Source organism: Sylvia atricapilla, chromosome 8, assembly GCF_009819655.1.
Source record: "Sylvia atricapilla isolate bSylAtr1 chromosome 8, bSylAtr1.pri, whole genome shotgun sequence".
Classification (NCBI taxonomy): Eukaryota; Metazoa; Chordata; class Aves; order Passeriformes; family Sylviidae; genus Sylvia; species Sylvia atricapilla.
The window spans coordinates 9,143,649-9,164,317 of record NC_089147.1 but is presented as its reverse complement, the minus strand read 5'-3'; the positions used below and the strand labels follow the sequence as shown (position 1 = coordinate 9,164,317).

The window sequence follows — 20,669 nt, the reverse complement described above, 5'->3', positions numbered from 1 at the left end:
TCCCATGGAAATTTCAGCCCATTAATGCTCCCTTTATTTTAGAGCACCAGGGCTGCAATGAGGCAGGGGGACTTGAAGGCTGAAGGTTTGGAGTGACAGGGGAGTTTCCCTCTCCTCATTCATTTGTTAATTTGGGATGACAGAAACAGAAATGGTGTTCTTATGAGCGGGTCAAAGGGTTTTTTAAGAACCAGCAGAAAACAAGGAAGCTGGTGCAAAGGAAGTTACAGAGCGCATCATTTGAAATCATTAAAATTTGGGCCTAGCTGAGGTTTTCTCTGTAAGACAAAAAGGGGAAGCACATGTCGATTGGCACTGCAAAGGCATGCAAAAGAGTGGAAAAGCCCAACAGAAAGCAAAGCCAAGAGGATTATGTACCTCAATTTCAGAAAGCATGACTTGTGGTGTGGATTCGAGCCCTGACGTTTTGATTCAGGTATGACACAGCCGAAGTCTCATGAGCTGCTCTTTGAGGAATTTGACACTGAGGGGCAAGAGCCTCTGGGGTCAGCTGCTCTTTCTGCTATTCCAAAATGCCAGGTCTCAAATGGAAACTTTCCTTCCTTCCTTCCCATTAGAATGGTCCCTCCAGTTTTGCATGCCTTTTGGAAGCAAGCCTGTGGGAGCAAGTGCAAATATGATTCTTACGCCCAGGCTCACACGTTCAGGAGGTTTAAAGTTGCTTGTTTTATTTTTGGTTCTTCTGTAATTGCAGTTTGTTTGGCAGAGCATGCCAGACATAGATCACTTGCTCAGGGCTTGTTAGCACCAACAGCATTCCAGCTCTGTTCGTATCTCTGAGTTTATCTACCTCAACCGTATTCTCACACCTTTTATGATTTTTATTCTCCTCAAATTGAGGAAAAAACAGACCAACCAAGGCAAATAACAGACTACTTGGCAGGAAGGATTGGTGACTTTTCTGATGGGACTTGGGAATGCTCTTTGAGATCGGTGTGAACGAGCAGAACTCCTGACAGCACAGCACCTCACTGCAGAGGGGCTTGAATGTGCCAGTTCTGTTGTGAAAACAGTTTGTTTAGTAGTTAGGACCTCGACTTTTCTGTCTTTGTACTTCTGAAAGAGGATCTCTTGCAAATGATGAACCTTTAGCTTTCACAAAGTACTGATCCCTCTATAACATTTTCTTAATTGAAGCTTAGAAAGAAAAAAATACAGTGTAGTATTTTAAGAGTGACTGCGTAGCACCTTTCCAAGTTTGCATGCCTGTCAACGGGATGTCATCCTGTAAGTGTGAATGAATGACTCTATTTCCAGTTCGAGTTTCCATTCCTAGGCAAAAATAGCACCAAATACACTATACTTCCAGAACAGATTTTTTTAAAACTATATAAATCATACCACAATAAAGAGTAGTGTGTAGTTTATTTCTTCAATAAAAACATTCTATATGCCCAGTACCAAGTGAAAACTATGAAAAAGAGAAGACACTGCTTCAAATGAATGAATAAAATGACAAGAAATAACTTTTCATTCTGTTCTAACTGAGCTGAACTGTATTTTGTAAGGATAACAGTTAAATTTAACATTCCTCAAGTTTTCCATTGTCTGGGTTTTTTTCCCAACCAGCATGAAGCACTGAAGCTTTAAGGAGCCTGTCATGATGCTGATGGTTTTTTGAAGAAAATATGTCTTCCTCAGCTGTTGCAGTTATTGCAGCATTTGTGCCTTTTCAGATGACACTTCGCCAGCTTTTTAAAATTGCCTAAATCCCGTGTGCACAGTGATGAGGGCTGAGATTTTTAAGGACCTTGAAGTACCTAAATCATGGCAGAGGCTAATTATCTCCAAGGATCTGATTCTTGGGTCTGATTCATTTAGTCTGGGAGTCTCAATGTCCTAATTATATAACCTATTCCTTACGATACGATTTGGGGTTATTTTTGTTTGGATTTTTTCTGCTAACACAAAAAATTGATAAAGAGTTAGCAGAATATTCTAATGGTGTGCATTAGGGTTGGATGTAAGGTAGAAAGCAATAACAAGGATTATAAATAACTGCTTGATCTGTAGAATTCTAAAATAGCCTCTTAAATTTGATTAACTGTCTTAATATATGGTTAATCATCTAAATCCTTTGTAAACTATTTGTAAATGCTCCCTTGACATAAAGCATGACTAGTTTGTCTCTATTTTATGAAATATGGCAATTCTATTGAGGAAATGGAGCAGTATTTCTGAAATACAGTCAGTGTAACTGAGAAGGCAAACTTGGTGTTCCAGGTCTTAATTGTGGGAGGTCAAATACTTCCAGTTTCTGAATTTCCTTGTGAGAATTTGTTGAGCAAAGGTAGTGAGGAGTAACTATGGTCTTCCTCAGAGCAAAGCAGGCAAAGGGAGGTAAACAGAAGAAAAGTTATAAAGCAGTTAAAACACAAAAATGGAATGATTTCAGAATGGTTTGGACCTGAGTCCTGTGGTACAAAACCATCAACATCAACAACAGGGTCTCCTGCCCACAAAAATACTTGCTCCTGCCCCTGTGCTGCATTCAGCTGTTTTCTTGTTTACAAGGGCACTTCTGTTTTCCTGTCAGTGTCTTCAGATTGAATTGATCTAGTGCAAAATATCTCTCCTCACCTCTCCACCCTTCTCATTTTTCTCTTTCTTTTTTTATCCTGGATCAATTCCTTGATCTGATTCATCACATGGACCCACAAGTTGTTGAGTCAGCACAACTGAGGTTGGCATGCTCTAACTAGGTGGCAGAAGTGAACACCAAGAGGAGGGGTACAGGTGGAGGAAGGGACAGACTTGAGCATGACTCCTAAAATTAGCATTGCTGCTGTTTGCTTTGCATCTTGGAAACATGGTCTTGGCTTGAGTCAGAGCATTTAAACTATCAATTCCCTCTAGCCTTTGACACCCTTGAACTTTACTTTTGCCATCTGCTAAGTGGGAATAACACTAGTTACCACAGGGATGTAAAGACTTAGGTTGTTGTTCAACCAATTAGCACATGAAAAATAAGGAAAACTGCTTTTTACACTCCTCCATTTTGTTGAAATTATTCTCCCATGCAAATGAGCTACTCATTTGTAGTAAATGAGTTGTTTTCTACTGTTCTCCTCCTATCAGAAATATATTGCTAGACAAAGACAGGTCCCTGTTTTTGTAACCCAAGTGTCTCTATTTTTAGTTTTACGATGTTGGCTGCATCTCTCTCTCTCTCTCTCTCTCTCTTTTTTTTTTTTTTTTTTTTTTTTTTTTTTTTTTTTTTTTTTTTTTTTCAATTATATGTATATATTTATAGCTCTTGCTATTAGGAGAGAATTTCCTGCAAACAGATCCGTTTCTGTGGTGCCGTGCTCCAACTCAGAGTCCCTTGTGTTCCACCAAGAGGTTGCTCCAGAATCAATGTCTGGTTGTAGGATAAGCCTGGTGAACTGTAAACTTTATATTGCCTTCAGCACATAGTAGATTTGCATGTGCAGGAGGTATTAGTGACTGGGCATCTGATACTTGGCAATGTCACATCTGAAGACGTGAGTGACAGCAGAGATGCAGCCCCAGCCCCAGTGTCCTACGGAGTCGCTTCCTCTTTGGATAATTACATTCTCAGCTTTCTCTGCAATTTTAACTGGGGGGGGGAAGTATCTGTCCTCGCACCCTCATTTACAGAGGTGAGTCCTGTAACCATGCACCATTAAACAGCTGCCACAGCTCACCCAGAAGGACTTTTTACATAATGTTCATATCTGGTTTGCATTCCGAGCTGCGCAGATCAGCAGTAACGCTACGTGGGTATCTGAAAGCAGGATTTGACCTGTGCTTGAGCTCTGGTTCACATGCAGCAAGGAGCTCAAATAGTTTCAGGGACTTCAACAGCAACACTGGTATGCAGAATCAGGCCCCTAAGGATCCTTGGTAATGAAAGGTATCCTGTAACTGCAAGGTATTATTATGATGACTACTCTGGAGAACACGGAGGTATTGAAGTTGGCAAAATGAATTACAGAGTTAAATGTATAAGTAAACCAAGAAACGACTGATGTTTTTTGCATAGTAATAATCTTCATAATCGCTTCATTTGCACAGTTATTACGTTTTAAACTTAAGGCACAGTTTTGAAGCGCAACTCAGTGGAGATTTTTCCTGTAATCTATAAACTTTAATGAAAGCTAATTGGAGGACAAATTTTAATCTAATTAAAATGTGGCTGCATAAAACAGAAAGGATGAATGAAGTGAAATGCTCTATGGGGCACAGTTTTCAAACAATGACTACCCTGAATACTAAGTCAAATGAAGCTTTTGTAAAATGATGATCATGAACATTGCCAGCAACAGAACAACCTTGAGAAACTGCAAATGAAAGTTTTCATGTATTCAGTTTAGAAAGTGGACATTTGACTTACAACTGCATAAGGACTTTTTAAAAGAAAATAAAAAGCAACACAGTCTCATCTAAAAACATAACAAGTAAATTAGCCAAAGGTGTACATTCCATCCAAGTTCTCATGATCAGCAGATGCAAATGTTTGCAGTGCGCCAGTGAGTTATGAGCCCTAATGAGATTTCAATGCTGAGCAAACAATAAAAATTTATGCATTGCATAGTTTTAGTGGCCTTTGGCTTCATGGTTAGTGTTACACCCTTTCAACAGCTTCAGTAATATAATATCCAGCTGGCTTTGGAGGTAAGGAAAATTTTAGGGGTGAACTGAAATTGTGAGAAATAACGTGATTGATTGCTTTGTCAGAATAATGCATTTCCACGGTATAATTGTCCATAGTAATCTTAGCCCGGGTATGGATACATAGGTTCTAGTTATGTTCAGACACAAATTTTGAAGGGTTCAGGTGAAGAATGGCTTTTCCAGCATTTTAGCCAGACTGTTTCCTGTGCTGAGTACGTGTCCAGGGGTCTCACAAACAGCCCCTCTAACAAGAACATTCCTGTCATAGTCCAGCAAACGGGAGAATTGAAAAGCTGCACTTTCCCCAACAACTGTCATGTGTCTCAAGAAAAGAAGCGGAGCACAAGCACAAAAAGAAAGGCACAATAGATATTGAAATAAATGTATGTAGTGGAGAGCGGGGGGATGAACCAGGGAATTCAACTGGTGCAGTGTGAGAGTGAGCTCAAATGAGTTAAATTTAAAAGTCCCATTTGTGGGTTAGGCTGTTATGCATCCAGAACCTTCACCATAATGATTGCCTGCATTACCCTACATAATATTAAAATCTTAGCGTGTGATTAATAGCAGATTCCCTGCATACGTGTCACAACACACATCTGCAGCAAATCTGCCAGTATATTTCTGTGCTAGTTTTACTTTGGGGCCATAAAGTAATTCCTGTTTTGTGAATGAGAATAAACCTATTATGCACTAGGTTAGCTACACCCAGTTTCTTCTCTTCAGGGAAAAAGAGCTGCTTATTTGATACAGCATCTCGAATTTCAGTGTTCTGAAGTGAGTTTAAGCCTTGGCTAGATTTGCTTGAGCAAGCTGTTGGGATTTGCCTTCACCATTTCTTAGTTCTGTGTTTTCCAAAACCTTCTGTGCAAAGAGTATTGAGAAACTTCTGGACAGCAGTAAACTAGTGGACTTAATTGCAAGGTGTTTATTGCTAAATTTGTTAATGAGTCAACATGCAAAAAAGATATATTTATCCCTGTTTCCTCTTAAAGTAGTAGTAAAAAATAACTTCAAAAAATCTTTTTCTTAAGCTATTTGGTGATGCAGTTTTGCTGTTCACAAAAGCCCTTTTTCCCATCCACAAATAGCTACCTTTCACTTTGCCCCAAGGGAACTAAGCATAGCTCAAATGAAGCTTAAAAAAAAAAAAAAAAAATCCCAGTTGTAGCTCAAAGCCTCTGCATATTCACACATGCACACAAAATAAAAAGGAAGATGAAGCATTCCTCCAGTCTGCCCTCTGAAAACTCCTGCCAACCTGTTTTTCTCCCCAAAATGAAAACAGAACCCCATGAAAACAACTTAAAGGACAACAAGAAAACATTAGGAAAGTAACATCTGTTTTGCATTCTTGGCATCAAGTCTGTCCTTGCAACACAGGGTCTGACACAGATGTACAGGGTTATGACACCACTGAGTACTGCTTGATTTAAAATGGTGTAGCAGAGCAGAATCAGGGCACTGAGCTCTTACAACTCTGTGCAGAGCTGTGGCGCTTGATCTCCTTTGCAGATGTGGGACTCAAACCCCACTGAAGTTTTAGTCATCTTTCCATTGATTGATGCGGACTGTGGAGCAAGTCATATTCCTCCTCCAACCATTTAGAATTTATTATTGATTGCACTTTCTCGTCGTGTGTGTTTTGCTGTCTGTAAAATCTCATTGCCCCGGTGTGTTCCAGTCAGCTGCATTGCGTGTAGCCACGCTCAGAGAACCTTTCAAATGATGCTACATAATTAACCTCTGCAGTTTTTTAAGTGAAATAAAATAGTAGCAAGGAGAGAGACATGTAAAGGTACTCAGAAAGACAAAAAGAGCTCTGATTTAATTGAAGAAAATCAATAGTAATGTAAATTTAGGAAGCCAGAGTTACCACGAAAGCAGCTGTCTCACCATGACCACTGGGATGGCACAGAGGGAGCACATCTTGCCCTGTTTGGTTGCCCATCCATAGTGGTAGCAGAGTTAGCTCACCTCAGCCCTGGCATGGTTTCAGGTCCCCGTGGAGCTGTGCCAGGTGGCGGTGCCACCGTGCAGTGTTTTCACCTGCCACTAGATGTCTGTGTGGGCTCTGAAACGTCCTCGAGGGGATGATGCCCCTGGTAAACACGACAGGCAAAACCGGAGCACAGGCTGTGGGGAAGCCTTTTAGTTTGTGTTTGTAGTTGTAACAGCATTACTTTAATTAGGCCTGTGTTTAAAGCAATTTGTGCTGTCTAAAACTGAGTTCCAGCCCTTTTCATTTGAGGCGGATAAGGAAAAGTTGTTTTTCCTGGTCCACATCTGTTGAAGACAAATTGTTTCCTTTCTGTTCATGTGAAGAACTGAAATGTATCTTGATGTTGTGAAAGTTTTGGGGAAGTTGCTGAGATGTAAAGTAGCTTCATCCTATTTTTATTCTGAAATGCTGAAATACCAAAATATAGAATATCTTTTCCATGAGTGAATTGGTAAGACACATACATCAGCACATCTGGGCTCGTGGAGGAAGGTAACGCATCAGATGTTAAGTTCAGTATATTAAAGGAAAACAAAAGAACAAACAAACCTCTGGACCTGGGCACAGAAATCTATTTCCCAATTCTGTTTCTCAGGAACCCACTGGCTGGCCAGGGCAGCTGCACCTATGACCAGCTCTTCTGCAGATATCTCCTGAGAAAAATGCAAAAGTAATCAGCATATGTTTGACTTTCATTTATCTCTGTCACCCGGGAATAAGTTACAGATAGTATCAGGAGCAATGAAAGGTACATTCTGATATTATTTTAAAGGTTTTTTTGTCTAGACAGAGAGGAGCAACCACTTGTATCTCTGTGGAACACACAGCCCCACTCCACACACTCACATCCTAGGCTGAAGGCCAGAGGGAAGTAGTAGTCTGTCTATATTAAAAAAAAAAAGTTTAAAACCACCACCCACTCATCAGGTGACTGGAGACTGTGGTTGTAAAATATGCTGCAGGCAGAAGTTCTGAAAAAATCCCAGAAAGTGTTGAAAACATCTCTAAACAAGGTATTTTTCTCCTGCACCTTTCTTGCTAAAGGTCCCAATTGCTGCCAAGAAAGCTAGTGAGAATGTTAGCTGCCAAATAAAAAATTTATGACAGTGTTTGGCAAAGGATTGTATCACTGCTTGTTTTATACATTTCCACAAGTCTCTTGAAGGGCTGTTGGACACATACAGCTCAGTGATCACTGTGCTTTATCTGTTCTTTAATATATTAAAAAGGCAAGTTCCAATAAAGTATGATTTAAACAATAGATTTTTTTCTTTTAATAGCCTCCTATAAGCACTCACTATGGTGAGAATATAATTTCTAAACAACATTCCATGTATTAAAATAGTTTTAAAAGCCCCTTACTTGACAAAGTTACTTGTACATAGTAAAAAGACATGAATTTTTCAATTAAAAATGTATTGCTTTTTTGGAATTGTGCTTGTTATATGTAGGAGTCTGGGCCAATAAACTGTCTGTTAAAACATAAAGATGTCCATTCAGTCAAAGTTGTGTCTGCCATTTATGTTTCAAAACCCAAGAAAATAGTGTGTTCGTATTGCATTGCTCACAATATCAATTAGGTTTTTGGCTCTATCATTAAATAAATGTTGAGGGAGAAAGTTGTTCCAGTGGGTTTAGCAGAAAAAAAATGGGTTTGAATACAGAGTTATAACCACACTGACGATAATTATTAAGCTGGCCGATGCTGAAGCAACACTCTCAAAAATATTTTCCTTCACTGAAGAAACAAAATGGTCTGTCTCTGTCTTCCCAAACCCATTATCAGATTAGGCTTCCAGCTGATAATTATTGCTGTTTAACACAGATCTCATTGCTCGGAAATCTCTAAACCTGAGCAGTTTACTTTTTCTCATTATAATGTGCTGCTGGAGGTGAGAGAGCTCTGGAGCATGGAGCTGTACCTCCCTGCACTATTTTGTCAGGAGACAAGGAGCCTCCTCTCCTCTCTGGTGGCCAGGGGTGGTGGGACACGGCTCTGGCTTGCTGTCCCCTTCCAAGGGGACAACCAGAGCCATCCCCAGGCTGCCCCAGGGCCCCACAGCTCTGCCCCATGCTTGTGCCTTCACAGCACAGCAAATACTCTTTTGAGCAGCCAACAGCACTACAGATGCTGAATGCCTTGTGTATGCTTGTGTATTTCATGGTGTTTGATATAAAGTACTCAAGACAGACCAGCATTAAGAGGATTATTTCAGACAGCATTAGGAGTTAATTTACAGAAGATTAGCTCTAAATCAGGCAGATATCATAAGCAAATTAGCATCAGTTGTAAGAGATTCAGAATCAAAATGTGTGGTGGTTTTATTTTTTCCCTGCGTGTGCTTCGTGGAAGAGCAGTATCTTTATTAGTTTCCCACACTGACGTGTTACATCTCAAATGGTGAAGAACAGGTATACTTTCTTTTCCTACATACGCACTATTTATTGTGATGCTGTTTATTGGCAGTGAAACTGCTTAGCTCCAAATACCCTTCCTCTGCTGAATATTTTATATTTTGTGCCATTTATTCATTGAGTAATGTTTTGTTTGGCCCTAGAAATGATGTCTCTCCATGGTGTGTTACAATATTTTAAATAGGTAATATGCAGCTTTACTTCAGAGTAACATAGTTAATCCTTTTTTTTTTCAGTTAAAATGAGTCACATTCTAATGCCAACTCTTAAAAATAAAGGAGTGTATAAAATGCTACATACCAGAGTGAAGATTATAGGTACTTAAAAATAGCTTCCTTAATATTTAAGCTTGTAAATTATAAATTTGTTTTAGTTCCACAGCAGTGATGGTTAATTTGTATTAAAAAGTAGATTCTGTTCTTCGATCAATTTTCCAGACATATTTTTCTGGCTGGAGACAGACAGGCATGAGCACCTATCTCATCCCGTCTCAGTATGGCAGTTTTGAGAAAACTTGCCCAATTAGTGAAGATGATGAAATGGATTGGGCCATGATATTAAAGCCTGTGCCCTGAGTTGTCCTTGAGATTCTGAAAGTTTTGAAGTCTACAAATGGGATTCCCATCTTTGGAGAAATTTGTGTTCTGCTGTCCAAAAGATTAAACTGCTTAGTCTTCAGTGTGCTCCTGAACACTCAGGGTTTTAACAGAGGAGGAGAGTCTGGGCGGTGTTTTTTTACGATTTTTTCCTTCTCTTGATGGACCAAATTCCTCTTGACAAGGTTGGCCTGAGGTCATGAATGTCTCACTGCCTTCGCTGAGACAGGAATCTCTGTGCCTTCCAGGAGATCATGAAGACTTACACCCACCCTAAGCCAGTTGGGCTTGCAGGTCACTCTGGTTGCAAGACCTGCAAGGGGCTCTTCCACTGAGACTTTGCGCCCTGTGGTTTTACCGAATATTTGGAGGCTTGACGTGGTTGTTAAACCGAGGTGTCTGAGGTCATGACAAAGCAGAGGCTTCTCTGCTCCCCTAATAGAAATACTGTAACATGCTGAAAAGAAAATACTTTCATAGTGGCAAGTATCTCCTGACAACTAATTTGATAGCTTTCTATCAGGTAAACCATTTGTGAATACATTGATTCTTTTTATTTTTCACTGTTCTGTCTTCACTGTTCCCAGGTTTTCTCTGAACCGGTTGGGCAAAAATTGATTTTTATTTGTTCCACTGGCCTTGTGGAAAATTAGCTTATGAACTGGTTTTTATAGGAAGACTCAAAGCACAGAAAAGGTTGAAAAATAAGCCTATAGCAGTCAAAATTGTTGTCTGAAATGTCTTCAGACTGGAAGGCTGAATTTATTGCTCAAAACAAGTACTAGCATTGTGGAGGTGTGCAGTCCTGCTCATTATCACTGGAAAAGGGGGAACCAAAAAGCACAGTAAAAAATTAAATTTTAATAATGCTAGTGATATTTTCTAAATCCTTCTTGACAGAAAGATTCTCATTATTTTTATCTGTCTCAGAGTAGGCTCTTTTAATGCCATCTCACAAATGGCCTTAGCCATGATTGTTTTCCTTTCTTTTATAGCATTTGAAAAAAAAAGAATATATACCAAAAAAAATTCTATTCTATCATTCAAGAAGTGCCATGAAATGGTAACATTTTGGATAGCACATCTTCAGGAACAATTGCTGCAGATGCCTTCAGGTTTTTACAAAAGAGGTCAATATTGTTAAGACAATTGTAGGAAACTTGCCATACAAAAAGTCTTCCAGTCAAATATGGTGTAATAAGAAAAAATTAATGCAAGAAGAGCGTGTGTGTCCATTCTACAGCTTTGTCACACCTAAAACCTGTAGATTAGTCATTAATTAAATTGAGACAGGGTGAAAGACGTTACTTCCTTTCATCTGTTTAAGATATATCTTTTAGTGGCTTCTAATGATTATGGAAGTTGATAAGATGCAGACTTTTGACATTTTTGTTTTCTTTCAATTACACAGAATGTAAATTTAACTATATTTATCATAAAAGCCAATATGAGATCATGTACGTTCTTGTCATTTTATAGCTTGCATACATTTCTTCTGCTGGAGAAATAATTGCATTAGCTTGGAGTGCTGACGAGGGGGTTGGGGCTTTTTTTTTTTTCCTGTTAACTGTTTGGGGACCAGGGTTTCATGTACCCGACGTGCTGAAGAATGCCACTGCACCAACAGCTGGGCTATCCACCCTCCCTCAGAGCTCTTGCTAAAGCTCTTGTAATGTTTGCTAAGCCCTATGGTTCTTAGTCATGCTCAGGTGACTAAATGTGTGATTTGTTCTTCTTGATACTTCAGTACCCTGAGAAAGGCTGGTTGGAGATTAAGACAACCTTGACTTCTTCCACTTGCAGTTGCCACTGTGCATGTTATTGTCATTTAGACTTGCCAAAGGGATCTGGTGTTGCCTGTGCTTTGCATGAAACGAGTTAGTCCCTCTCCCATTTTGGTTGGTGAGTTTCCATGGACCCAGAAGCTCCACTGTGCCTCCTAGTGACAGTAACAACCTAACTAATTGATTCTCTCTGTGGAAGGAGTGGACATGGAGATGGGAGAAAGCTGAAGTTGCATCAAAACCATGTAGAGAAAAGTTCCGTGTCAGGGTCTCTCAGGAGCAGAAAGATACTTTTCATCCTTTAGAAATGCCTTCCCATGTGTTTTAAAAATAAGCATGAAAAATGAAATGAAAAAATCTGGCTAGTACAAGATTTTCAGCATCCTTCCATTTTGTATTTTGACCTTTAGTCCCACATCTAGGCCCTCGATCAGACTTTCCCTGTTACCACATTTGATTTCCAATCATTCCTGTAAATCTCTCTCCTTCCTAGGCCAGTCAGTCCACTCTCCCTCCCCACACCCCACTGATCATCTGGGTAAAATTTTCATTTCCTGAGACTGCCAGCTCCTTGACAGAAGGCTAATGCAAGCCATGATAGCCCTGATGGCTACCAAATAACCCTATACTCCAGTGGTGTTCATTTGGAATGTGTTGCAAGATTTCTGTTATGAATTAAATCTCTTAATAAGTATTTTCATTATTATGAAAATAATTTTAAGTTTTAATCTCTATGACAATATTGTTAGAAGATGACACAGCAAGGTAAAAACATAGTTGAGTCAAGGAAGGCTAATGTGTTTCAGCAGGCATTCAGCCAAGAGAGGGATATCCTTTCTTTTACGCCTCCAGAAAAACTGTCAAAGGAAAAGTATATTTGCTTCTGGTCAAAATTTAATGTGCAAATATAGGATCCATTAAAAGGAGATGATGGATCAAGGTCTTTACTGGCTAATTATTGATTAGCATCTTCTGCTTCACTGGTGAGTTTCCTCTCTGCAATATTTCTGATTAATGGGAGATTACACACCCTTTGCAATATGCTGATGACTTTCTATGTGATTTTGCCTTCAGAGCTAGCAAGCTTTCTTGTTTGGGACTCATGTTCAAGCTTTTAGAGGTATTCATTCCTATGTGTAGGTACCTAACCCAGCCAGCTGACCTAGCTGACCATCACTGCTGGGGTGCATATATGGCCAGGAGAAAGAGAGGGCAGTTCAGAGCAGGACTCGAGCTTACATATGCAGGGAGCTGAGAGAGATTAGCTAGATATAATTTAGATGTTTAAAGTGGGATAGTGTGACTACTTCCCTGCACCTGTTATTACATGACTCATTCTTTCATTCAGGGCCCAGGTGGAAACACATTGATGTGGTTTGAGTGTAATATTATAACTAGAGATTGGTATCCATGTTATTACAAGTAGACAGCCTCAATCCTTAAGACTGAACTTTAAAGCTAGAGGACATAGCACTGCACAATTCCTCAGCCCTATCAACAAAATCTTAGGTGCCCTGTATAGCCTGGCTCTTTCAATAAACCCTGCTAGAAAATTAGCTAGAAAAAGTCCATCCTTTCTTATTCTCCAGACCTCCATTTTTGAGGGTTTCGTTTCATTATCTGCTCAGTTTTCAGAAATTTTTCATGGATTTTCCCAAGTTCTTACAAAGAGGCACCTTTGGGGAAGGAATTCAGAGAACAAGAAAGAGGCTTCTGCTTCAGTCTGTAGACTCAAGGTGGACCTCAGGAAGTGTGGACTTTTTATCCCCAGTAAGCCATGGGCAGTCCCATCCCCTCTCCACCACCCCCAAAGCCTTTTCATATCTAAATATACAATGTCAATTACAATGTAATTAGGTCTTCTGGCTTGAGAACACAAAGACTTGGACTTACTTTCAGAGTTTGTGCGAAAGAGGAAAAGACTTGAGTGTTTTCCAAATTCCTCACTTTTTCCATGGTCAGCTAGAAGAGGCCCAAGGACTCATATACAAGTTGTGCAGTTATTTATTTTTTCACTGGTATTTCTGTTTGCTAATTTCAGTCATTAGTGATGAAAAATGTCTCAAGTCAGATATGTCCAGCCAGCTGTAATTCTGTTAGGCAAGGTTCTTTTTAATTACAAGAGGTTGCCATGTCTTTATGTTTTTACTACAGCCTGTCCCATTCTTTTCATTTGATTTTCTTTAAGAAAAGCGCGCTTAAACCTGAAGACGGGAATGATTGAACAGCTCCCAGACACCCAGAACTTGAGATTTATCATTATGTAACTAAGGCTTTGCTTTACCAATCATAACGTTTTATTCCCCTGTGTGGGCTTTAGTGCTTCCTTTTCAAAACTCATCATAACAAGGATGTCCTTATATATAGTAATAATTGTGTCTGTCCAGAAGCTATGTGAGTATAGCCGTATTACTTTAAATGCACATTTCATTTTGCCTGGTATGTTTTTGCCTATATGTCTAGACCCATATTTAGTGTTTGTTTGAATCTGCTGATTTGCACGTGAATATTGGACGCTTAAAAATCATTCGCCACTGATTTGCATGCACCTATTTTCTTTCATGTTAGCAAAAACTGTGAATCAGAAATAAAAGGGGAGAAAAAATGCAATAGCCAAGTATTCAAAGTGACCATTTCAGATGTGATCTTGTGTGCAGAGAACAAGCCTTTCTGTCCAGTAAACTGATAGGAATCACTTCTAGTTAAATCATAAATACATATTACAGTGAAACACTGTTGGACAGTGCTCTGCCATCAATCAGTCTGTGTTCTTGAGGGCACTATTTTTCAAGATGCCTCCTTTAAGAATAAAGCCCTGTGTTGTAATGAATGTGTGCTAACTGATCCCCCAAGCCATTTGTTTGGTTTTGTTTGGGTTGGTTTTTTTTTTATTTGTATCAGTGTCAGAGTTGAGCTTCCGATGGAGATTTTTTGCAGTATTTTATTTGTAGTCCTCAAGTTAAGGACACACTCTTTATGCACCCAGAGTCTGCACTGGTTCGTTTATATCCTGCATTTTTGTTAACATGTTACTGTGATTGCTAATTTTCATGACAATTGTTATTGTACCATCAGTGCTTAATGGCAAGGCATCATTATTCAATGCTGGTCAATCAGGCACTAAGACATGTGCAAGACATCAGGCTGAACCCATATAGATGTCGTGCACTCCCCTGCTAATGAATGCAGTTTTATAAAAAGGTTTAAACACGGTTGGCATCCTTAATGTAAGGTTTGCAAAAGCTTATTTGGGAACTGCTTTGTGTTTATACGGGGCAGATCTAAACATGGCACAAACAGAGTCCGAGCCATTGTGTGTACGTGTGTGCGAAGCTGCGGACGGGCGCGAATCCTTTGGGGATTTGAAATGTGGAAATTTCTGCCGGGGCAGGAGTGAGGGGAACAGATTTTCCGGGAACATCAGTGTTTGGTAGCACATGTGGGACCTGTTCTGGGGAGCGGCGGTCGCCCTGGGCAGCAAGAAGTGATGCTCAAAAGCAGATGGTGTCACGATTTGGCACTGGCTGGAGGCACCCTCCAGCACAGCAGTGGTTGGAGATTAGGCACTGTGACCAGAAGCCAGGATAAAGGGTCAGGCATCTGGAAAGGTGGAGCAGAAGGAAACTCGAGAGGAGAGGGATGTGCTTTCTGCGTTGTTAGTCCAGAGTGCTCTTCCAGCACATCAGTTAACATTGCCCTTGCCTCTGCTTTAGTTACAGTTTCTGTGTGGTTTTGCACCCAAATATTTCGGGCTGCTGTCCATAATAAACTAGATGGAGCTTGGTTTAAAAGCACAGATTTTTCGTCTCTTCTAACTCAAAGTAGAATGAGCCCTTGTGCTCCTGGAGCCTCGAGTATGAAAGGAACAGTAGACATTGGCTGTTAACGAGCTCCGAGCAGGGCTCCAGCAGAACTTGGTGTGAATTCAGTGCCTAAGCTGCATCAACTAAATGGTTAATTCATCTCATATCAACAGCACTGTGATTCATAATGTAAACTTGAGGAATCCTTGATGTTTCAGTCACACATTCCTCTTAATTTGGCCATGCATTCTTTTAAAGCTACAGTGTGCTAACTTAATAAAATGCAGCATGCAAATGCACAAGTTTTTGCCTTCAGGCATTTTAGCCATGGATGTTTCAATGGGTGTCTTCTTTCAAGTATATGTTCTTTCCTAAATTATTTACCCTGTAAACATGCTTTGCATTTTCAAAGAAAAATCTGGGCTTCCTCATTCACCAGATTTTGTTGAATTTAAGGTGTAATAGAGATAAAAGACTATCATCTGCTTCTTTGTGAGCATGTTAGCCTTTGGGATTTTTTTGTAGTGACTGTTAGGCCCCATTTTCTTCTCCTTTGGTATAATCACCACCTCCCCCACTTAAATTCCTTGATGCTTTGCCTAGAGCAATACCCACTGGCAGTGTCTGGCTGTGACAGTACTATAGGCTTCCCTACAGATGGGTCCTGCCAATGCCAACCATTGTTCTACAACTGTGAGCTGGCTTGACTGTCTTGGATCACTCAAAACTCTCTTTCCTCTTCGTTTTTTCTTTACTCTGAAGGGTCGTTCTTGCCTGTTGACTTTGAGATCTGAAATGTGCTGACACCCAGAACTTGTGTTCTCAGTTTTAGCAGCAGCTCCCAGACTCGGATTTCAACAGGCACCACTGACTCCTCTTCAGGATTGTCCTGCTGCTGCCAAAGAGCTCTGTCATTCTCCTCCCAGCCCCATCCTTTGGGCAGCATGCAGTCAGGTTAATTTTACTTGCTCACTTGAAAGGAAAACAGTAAAACTCAACGTTATTCTTTTTTTAAAGATATAAAATTAATCTTTAACTTAGGCTTGAATATTAAAAGTATATAATGCTTCAGTGTAGGAATCTGTTGATAACATCCATCCTATTTCATGATTAATTTTTTCCTTTTAATATGATATTCTTTTGCTGCAGTGTGCAGACTAATTCAGATTCCTAGAAATTGAACTTTGATATGTATTTCCTAGATTCACACCGTAAGTGAACCTTCAATTAGCAGATACAGGTGGTGGCTTGCCTCACTCAGTGTTTTCTTGAAAAGGATTTGAGACACTGCTTAAATAATCTTGCAGTCAGGTGTGTACTGATAGGGTATTAAAAATATAGCATTTGGGGGACTTAGTGCTTCTTTTTTATTTTTCTTTGGTTTTACTTCTCAGACGATGCAATGATTTTTTTTCGGTGGGCTAGAGATAGGAGGAGTTGATTTAAACACTCAGTATGTTATGTACGCCTTTGCCTAACTATGTGTTAGATTAAGCGAGTTTCACTCACAGTTAATCCTTTGTAAATTAGCATTATGGATGCCTTGGGGCCCACAGCCCACAAATAAAATGGTTGTCAAGCCAGCTGCACAGTGTATTACTTAAGGCTGAATGTTTTAAGAGTTTTCATGCTTTTAATCTATTTCACTGCTGAGTTTCAATTTTGCTGAGTGTCCTTTCAGGAGTGATGAGGGCGAGTGAGTAAATATATATTCTGGTTTTCATGCATTTGCCTGGGCAAATCGTTTGTTATCAGGTGTTTGGCAGAGAATGTCACACCCCACCACAAAAGAGAAGCTTGTAAGTTCAGGTGTTAAATTGAAGTGCAAACCAACAAGAACCAAAAGCCCTTAATTAGCTTTATTTTGTTAGCCTGCTACACTTCTTTTTTTTAGGGGAAAAAAACAGAGTGAGAAACATCCCTCCCTTCTCCTCATCCTTTTGGCAGAGTAAATATTGCCTGTTAAGTTTGAATTAGCTGTCATCGCGAAAGAATTAATGCTGTGGTCGAGCCTTTCTAGTGAGGAAGGGAAAAATAAACGAGACAGATCTTAGTTCAGCTTTAAGTGATAAATGAGGACAAAGCAGCCCATTCATCTCCTGCTAGGAAAGTGGACACAAACACTAAAGCAGTTTTGCGGAAGACGTGTCAGCAAATGTGATCATTTTGTAACCTGTCAGGAGGATAGAGAGCTAGTCCTTTTAGAGTGTCACAGGGGAGGGTGTCTGTCTGATGTGACAGTTTTCATCCATCCATTTACTGCTTTTCCTTCAGGTGGGGGGTAAGCAAGGAGAGAGCTGGAGTTGGTTAAAACTGCATTTTTCTTTACACTTTCCAGTATAATTTATATGTATATCCACCCGCATCCAAATGAAAAACATTTACCAAGAAAATCTCTCCTCTTCTCTCTGGAGTTTCTTCTCCCTTTCACTGCGTGAAATATGCTCATTTTAACACATTACACTCCCTGTCTTCAAGTTGTACTTGGTCTGATGTTTCTCAAAACACAGTTTTACCTCTTCTTACTATTGTTTGGTTCTTGAAGATTTTGTTTTGTTTTGCAGAAGGATGAGAAAAAAATATATAACTTGGGATGCTTTTATTGCATTTGGTTGTTGGGATTTTTTTTGCTGTACCTCTCCAATTCTGTTGATAAGCTTTATGTACAAGTATGTTTTGCAAAAGTCCCTATTTGTGAAGAGCCTGTGAAAATATTCTTCCTTCTCTGTGAAAATGGAATAACAAATAGTGAATTCTTAAAATCCAAAATCCTCCTGTAAAATGCCTCAAATTCTACTGTTTCTTGATTTAGTAATTTTAATTGACCTATTAATTTTAGGAAAAACCTGACGTGATGTGATGACTGATTTTAGGAGCAGGAATTTCTTCAAACAAATGACTGAAAAATATTAGGATTTTCTACTTCTGGCATCTTTTTATTTTCACTAATCTCCGTTTTTTTCATACTGCACAGAAATGTAACATAGCCTATTACCATAAGTAAAGGTATGCTACAGAGACAAGAGATGCTTTTACAACATAAGCTTCACAGTTTGACACTTGCTTCTTTATATCATCCTTTTCTTCAAAACTACCTTTTGTACTTTTCCCTTGGTGTTTTAGTACAAGTGAGTATCTCATTGACATGTGTTTCCTTGAAATCTTGTTCCTTAATAGTAAAATCCCTTGAAAATTAATAAATTGTTTCTTTCCAGATTAAAACCACTGTGAAGATTTCGGAATGGTTTTAAAAAATATAATGATATTTACTATTACAGACCACCCTGCTTGGATTGCATTGACTGAACACTATTTTTTTCATCTGTTTTTGGGAGGTTAATAAATTGGAACATAATTTATTTAATTTATTCTAATATGTATATAAATGTATGCATAATTCAGGAAAAAGTCTACTTCTTTCTTGAATACAGAAGTTGGATTTAATAGCTACATAAAGATAGGGTTGGAAGCACTGGAAATTGGGAAAAGTAAAAAATAATCAAGATACACAGAATGGTAGAGGGAATACTGAATTTGTGGGCATATGTCCTTTTGCCAGTTTTTTCTGCACCTCATTTTATAATTTTTATATATATTCTGCTATTTTGATTTATTTTGTTTTATTCACTACAATTTTTTTTGTCTCTTCTGCTTTTTTCCAGGATCATCCAAAACCGGATTTTGATTGTTGTTCTGGCAGTCATCATCATCTTCACCACCATGATGGCTATTTATTTTTCTGTCAGGGGACGCTGATACCTTTGTTCTTCACTAAACAGCAACAAACTGCTTGTTCTGAGTAATTAAGACAAAGTGGTCACATGAATCATTCTCTTGCACTGACAGAGTCTCCCTCTCTTTTCCACTCTTCAACTCAGGTGCAAGTGGTGTAAAATATTTTGTATTATTGATGGCATAGTTGATGGCGTGTGGGGCTATTTTTTTCTTACATATTTGTCCTTATCTGAGTGTTTTCAGGATCTTAATATTTGTTGGAGTGAGGGCTTGTTCTGGTATAAAAAGACTTAATGTGTGTTGAATTCACCCACAGACAATTAGCCTGTAAGTTGCCAGAGTTTCATGAGGGAAGAGGGGTCTTTGCACTTTCCTTGTGCTGTGCAGGGTGTATGAATATCAAGCAGTGTCTGACCTTCTGTGATTTAGAATATAAGTAAAGCAGAGACCAAATGATGTAGAGAGTGAACCTGTCTCCTGTGACTAACTCCCAATCCTGCATTATCGTAGTAGATGTAACCTGGTTAAGAACTGTAGCTAGTTTTGAAAAGAGAGCAACCTTAGGATGGTGCTTAATATATGATTGCAAATCCAACACTCAATTTAACAAATTTTTGTTTAAAATCAGCCTTTTTTTCCTGCTTATTCAAAGCAATTCCACTCTCATCAAGATCATGAAAATGCTTCACTTACCTAAAATATAGTTGTGGCTACAGCCCATGTGTTGAGTCTCTTTTAAATCTTCCAGTGTTGATATATGTACTGATAAGCATTACACACTAGGCCCTTAATGAAGGTATATAAAGATACTTATCTATTTGTTGCTGGTTGGAAAGAGATCCTAAGTAATAGTTCAGCAACAAATGTGTGATTATAGTGCATTAAAAAGTCTAGATTTTTAATACTGGCCTGACTATGTTGAGACTGCATGTTGGAATATTTTGAGTGTATTAAATTCTGATGTGATATTCCACTTTTTAAACAGAAACTGTAAAAATGTTAATTTATATATGCTTTCAGCTGATATAATATATCATAGTTTCATCTACCTGTGTGTAAATGAGCTGTTTCTCTTTTCCTAGTGGCTGTGCTTATCCTTTAGGCAGGTTGAGGTCATTTGGCTTATATTTAAGCTTGCAACTCCAACAAAGGTCTATCACTGATGATGTGATAAAGTTCGTATTTTTATAATAACTTTTAAATTCATTATTTGCAATCCCTTACAAATATTGCAAATTGAGAGGAATATTAAGCCCTTGAACTTAAGCCATAAAGTGTTTCAAAAGATGTTCAAAGAAACAAAAATCTGGTGACTTTTAAATTCCCCCCACATTAGGCAGGACCTGAGCACTGAATTTTCATGTGTGCCTTAGTACTTTTGGGGTTTTGGCATCCCTGTGGACTGCCAATTTGCTATGTTGTCCCTGGAGGCTGATTTTGGCCCTAAATGTGTCATTGTTTTCTCTACATGGAAACAAATAACTCAGTTAAAAAGATGTGGTACTGGTGCCGCAGCTAAGAAATAGTAAGAGGGTGATGAATGTAGAATAAGAGGATCCACAGGAAAAATGCTACTCATTGAAACAGCTGCAAGCATGTAGGGTCAGCTCTGCTGTCAGAGTGTTACATGCAGCTCACAACAAAGTTTAGAAGTGGTTTATGTGCTGGGTTTCTC

General features: G+C 39.1%; 1 protein-coding gene across 4 annotated transcripts in view; it reads left to right on the top strand.

Moving 5' to 3' along the window:
- Positions 1-20,042, top strand: part of VTI1A (vesicle transport through interaction with t-SNAREs 1A) — a 256,201-nt gene extending 236,159 nt beyond the window's left edge. For 2 of the 4 annotated variants that reach the window (XM_066323581.1, XM_066323580.1), the window contains one exon: positions 18,922-20,042. In XM_066323581.1, coding sequence (XP_066179678.1) covers positions 18,922-19,015 — 94 coding nt within the window. In that variant the 3' untranslated portion in view covers positions 19,016-20,042. The remainder of the gene's footprint in view (positions 1-18,921) is intronic. The other 2 variants (XM_066323583.1, XM_066323582.1) reach the window with 1 other exon arrangement.
- The last annotated feature ends 627 nt before the right edge of the window (positions 20,043-20,669 follow it).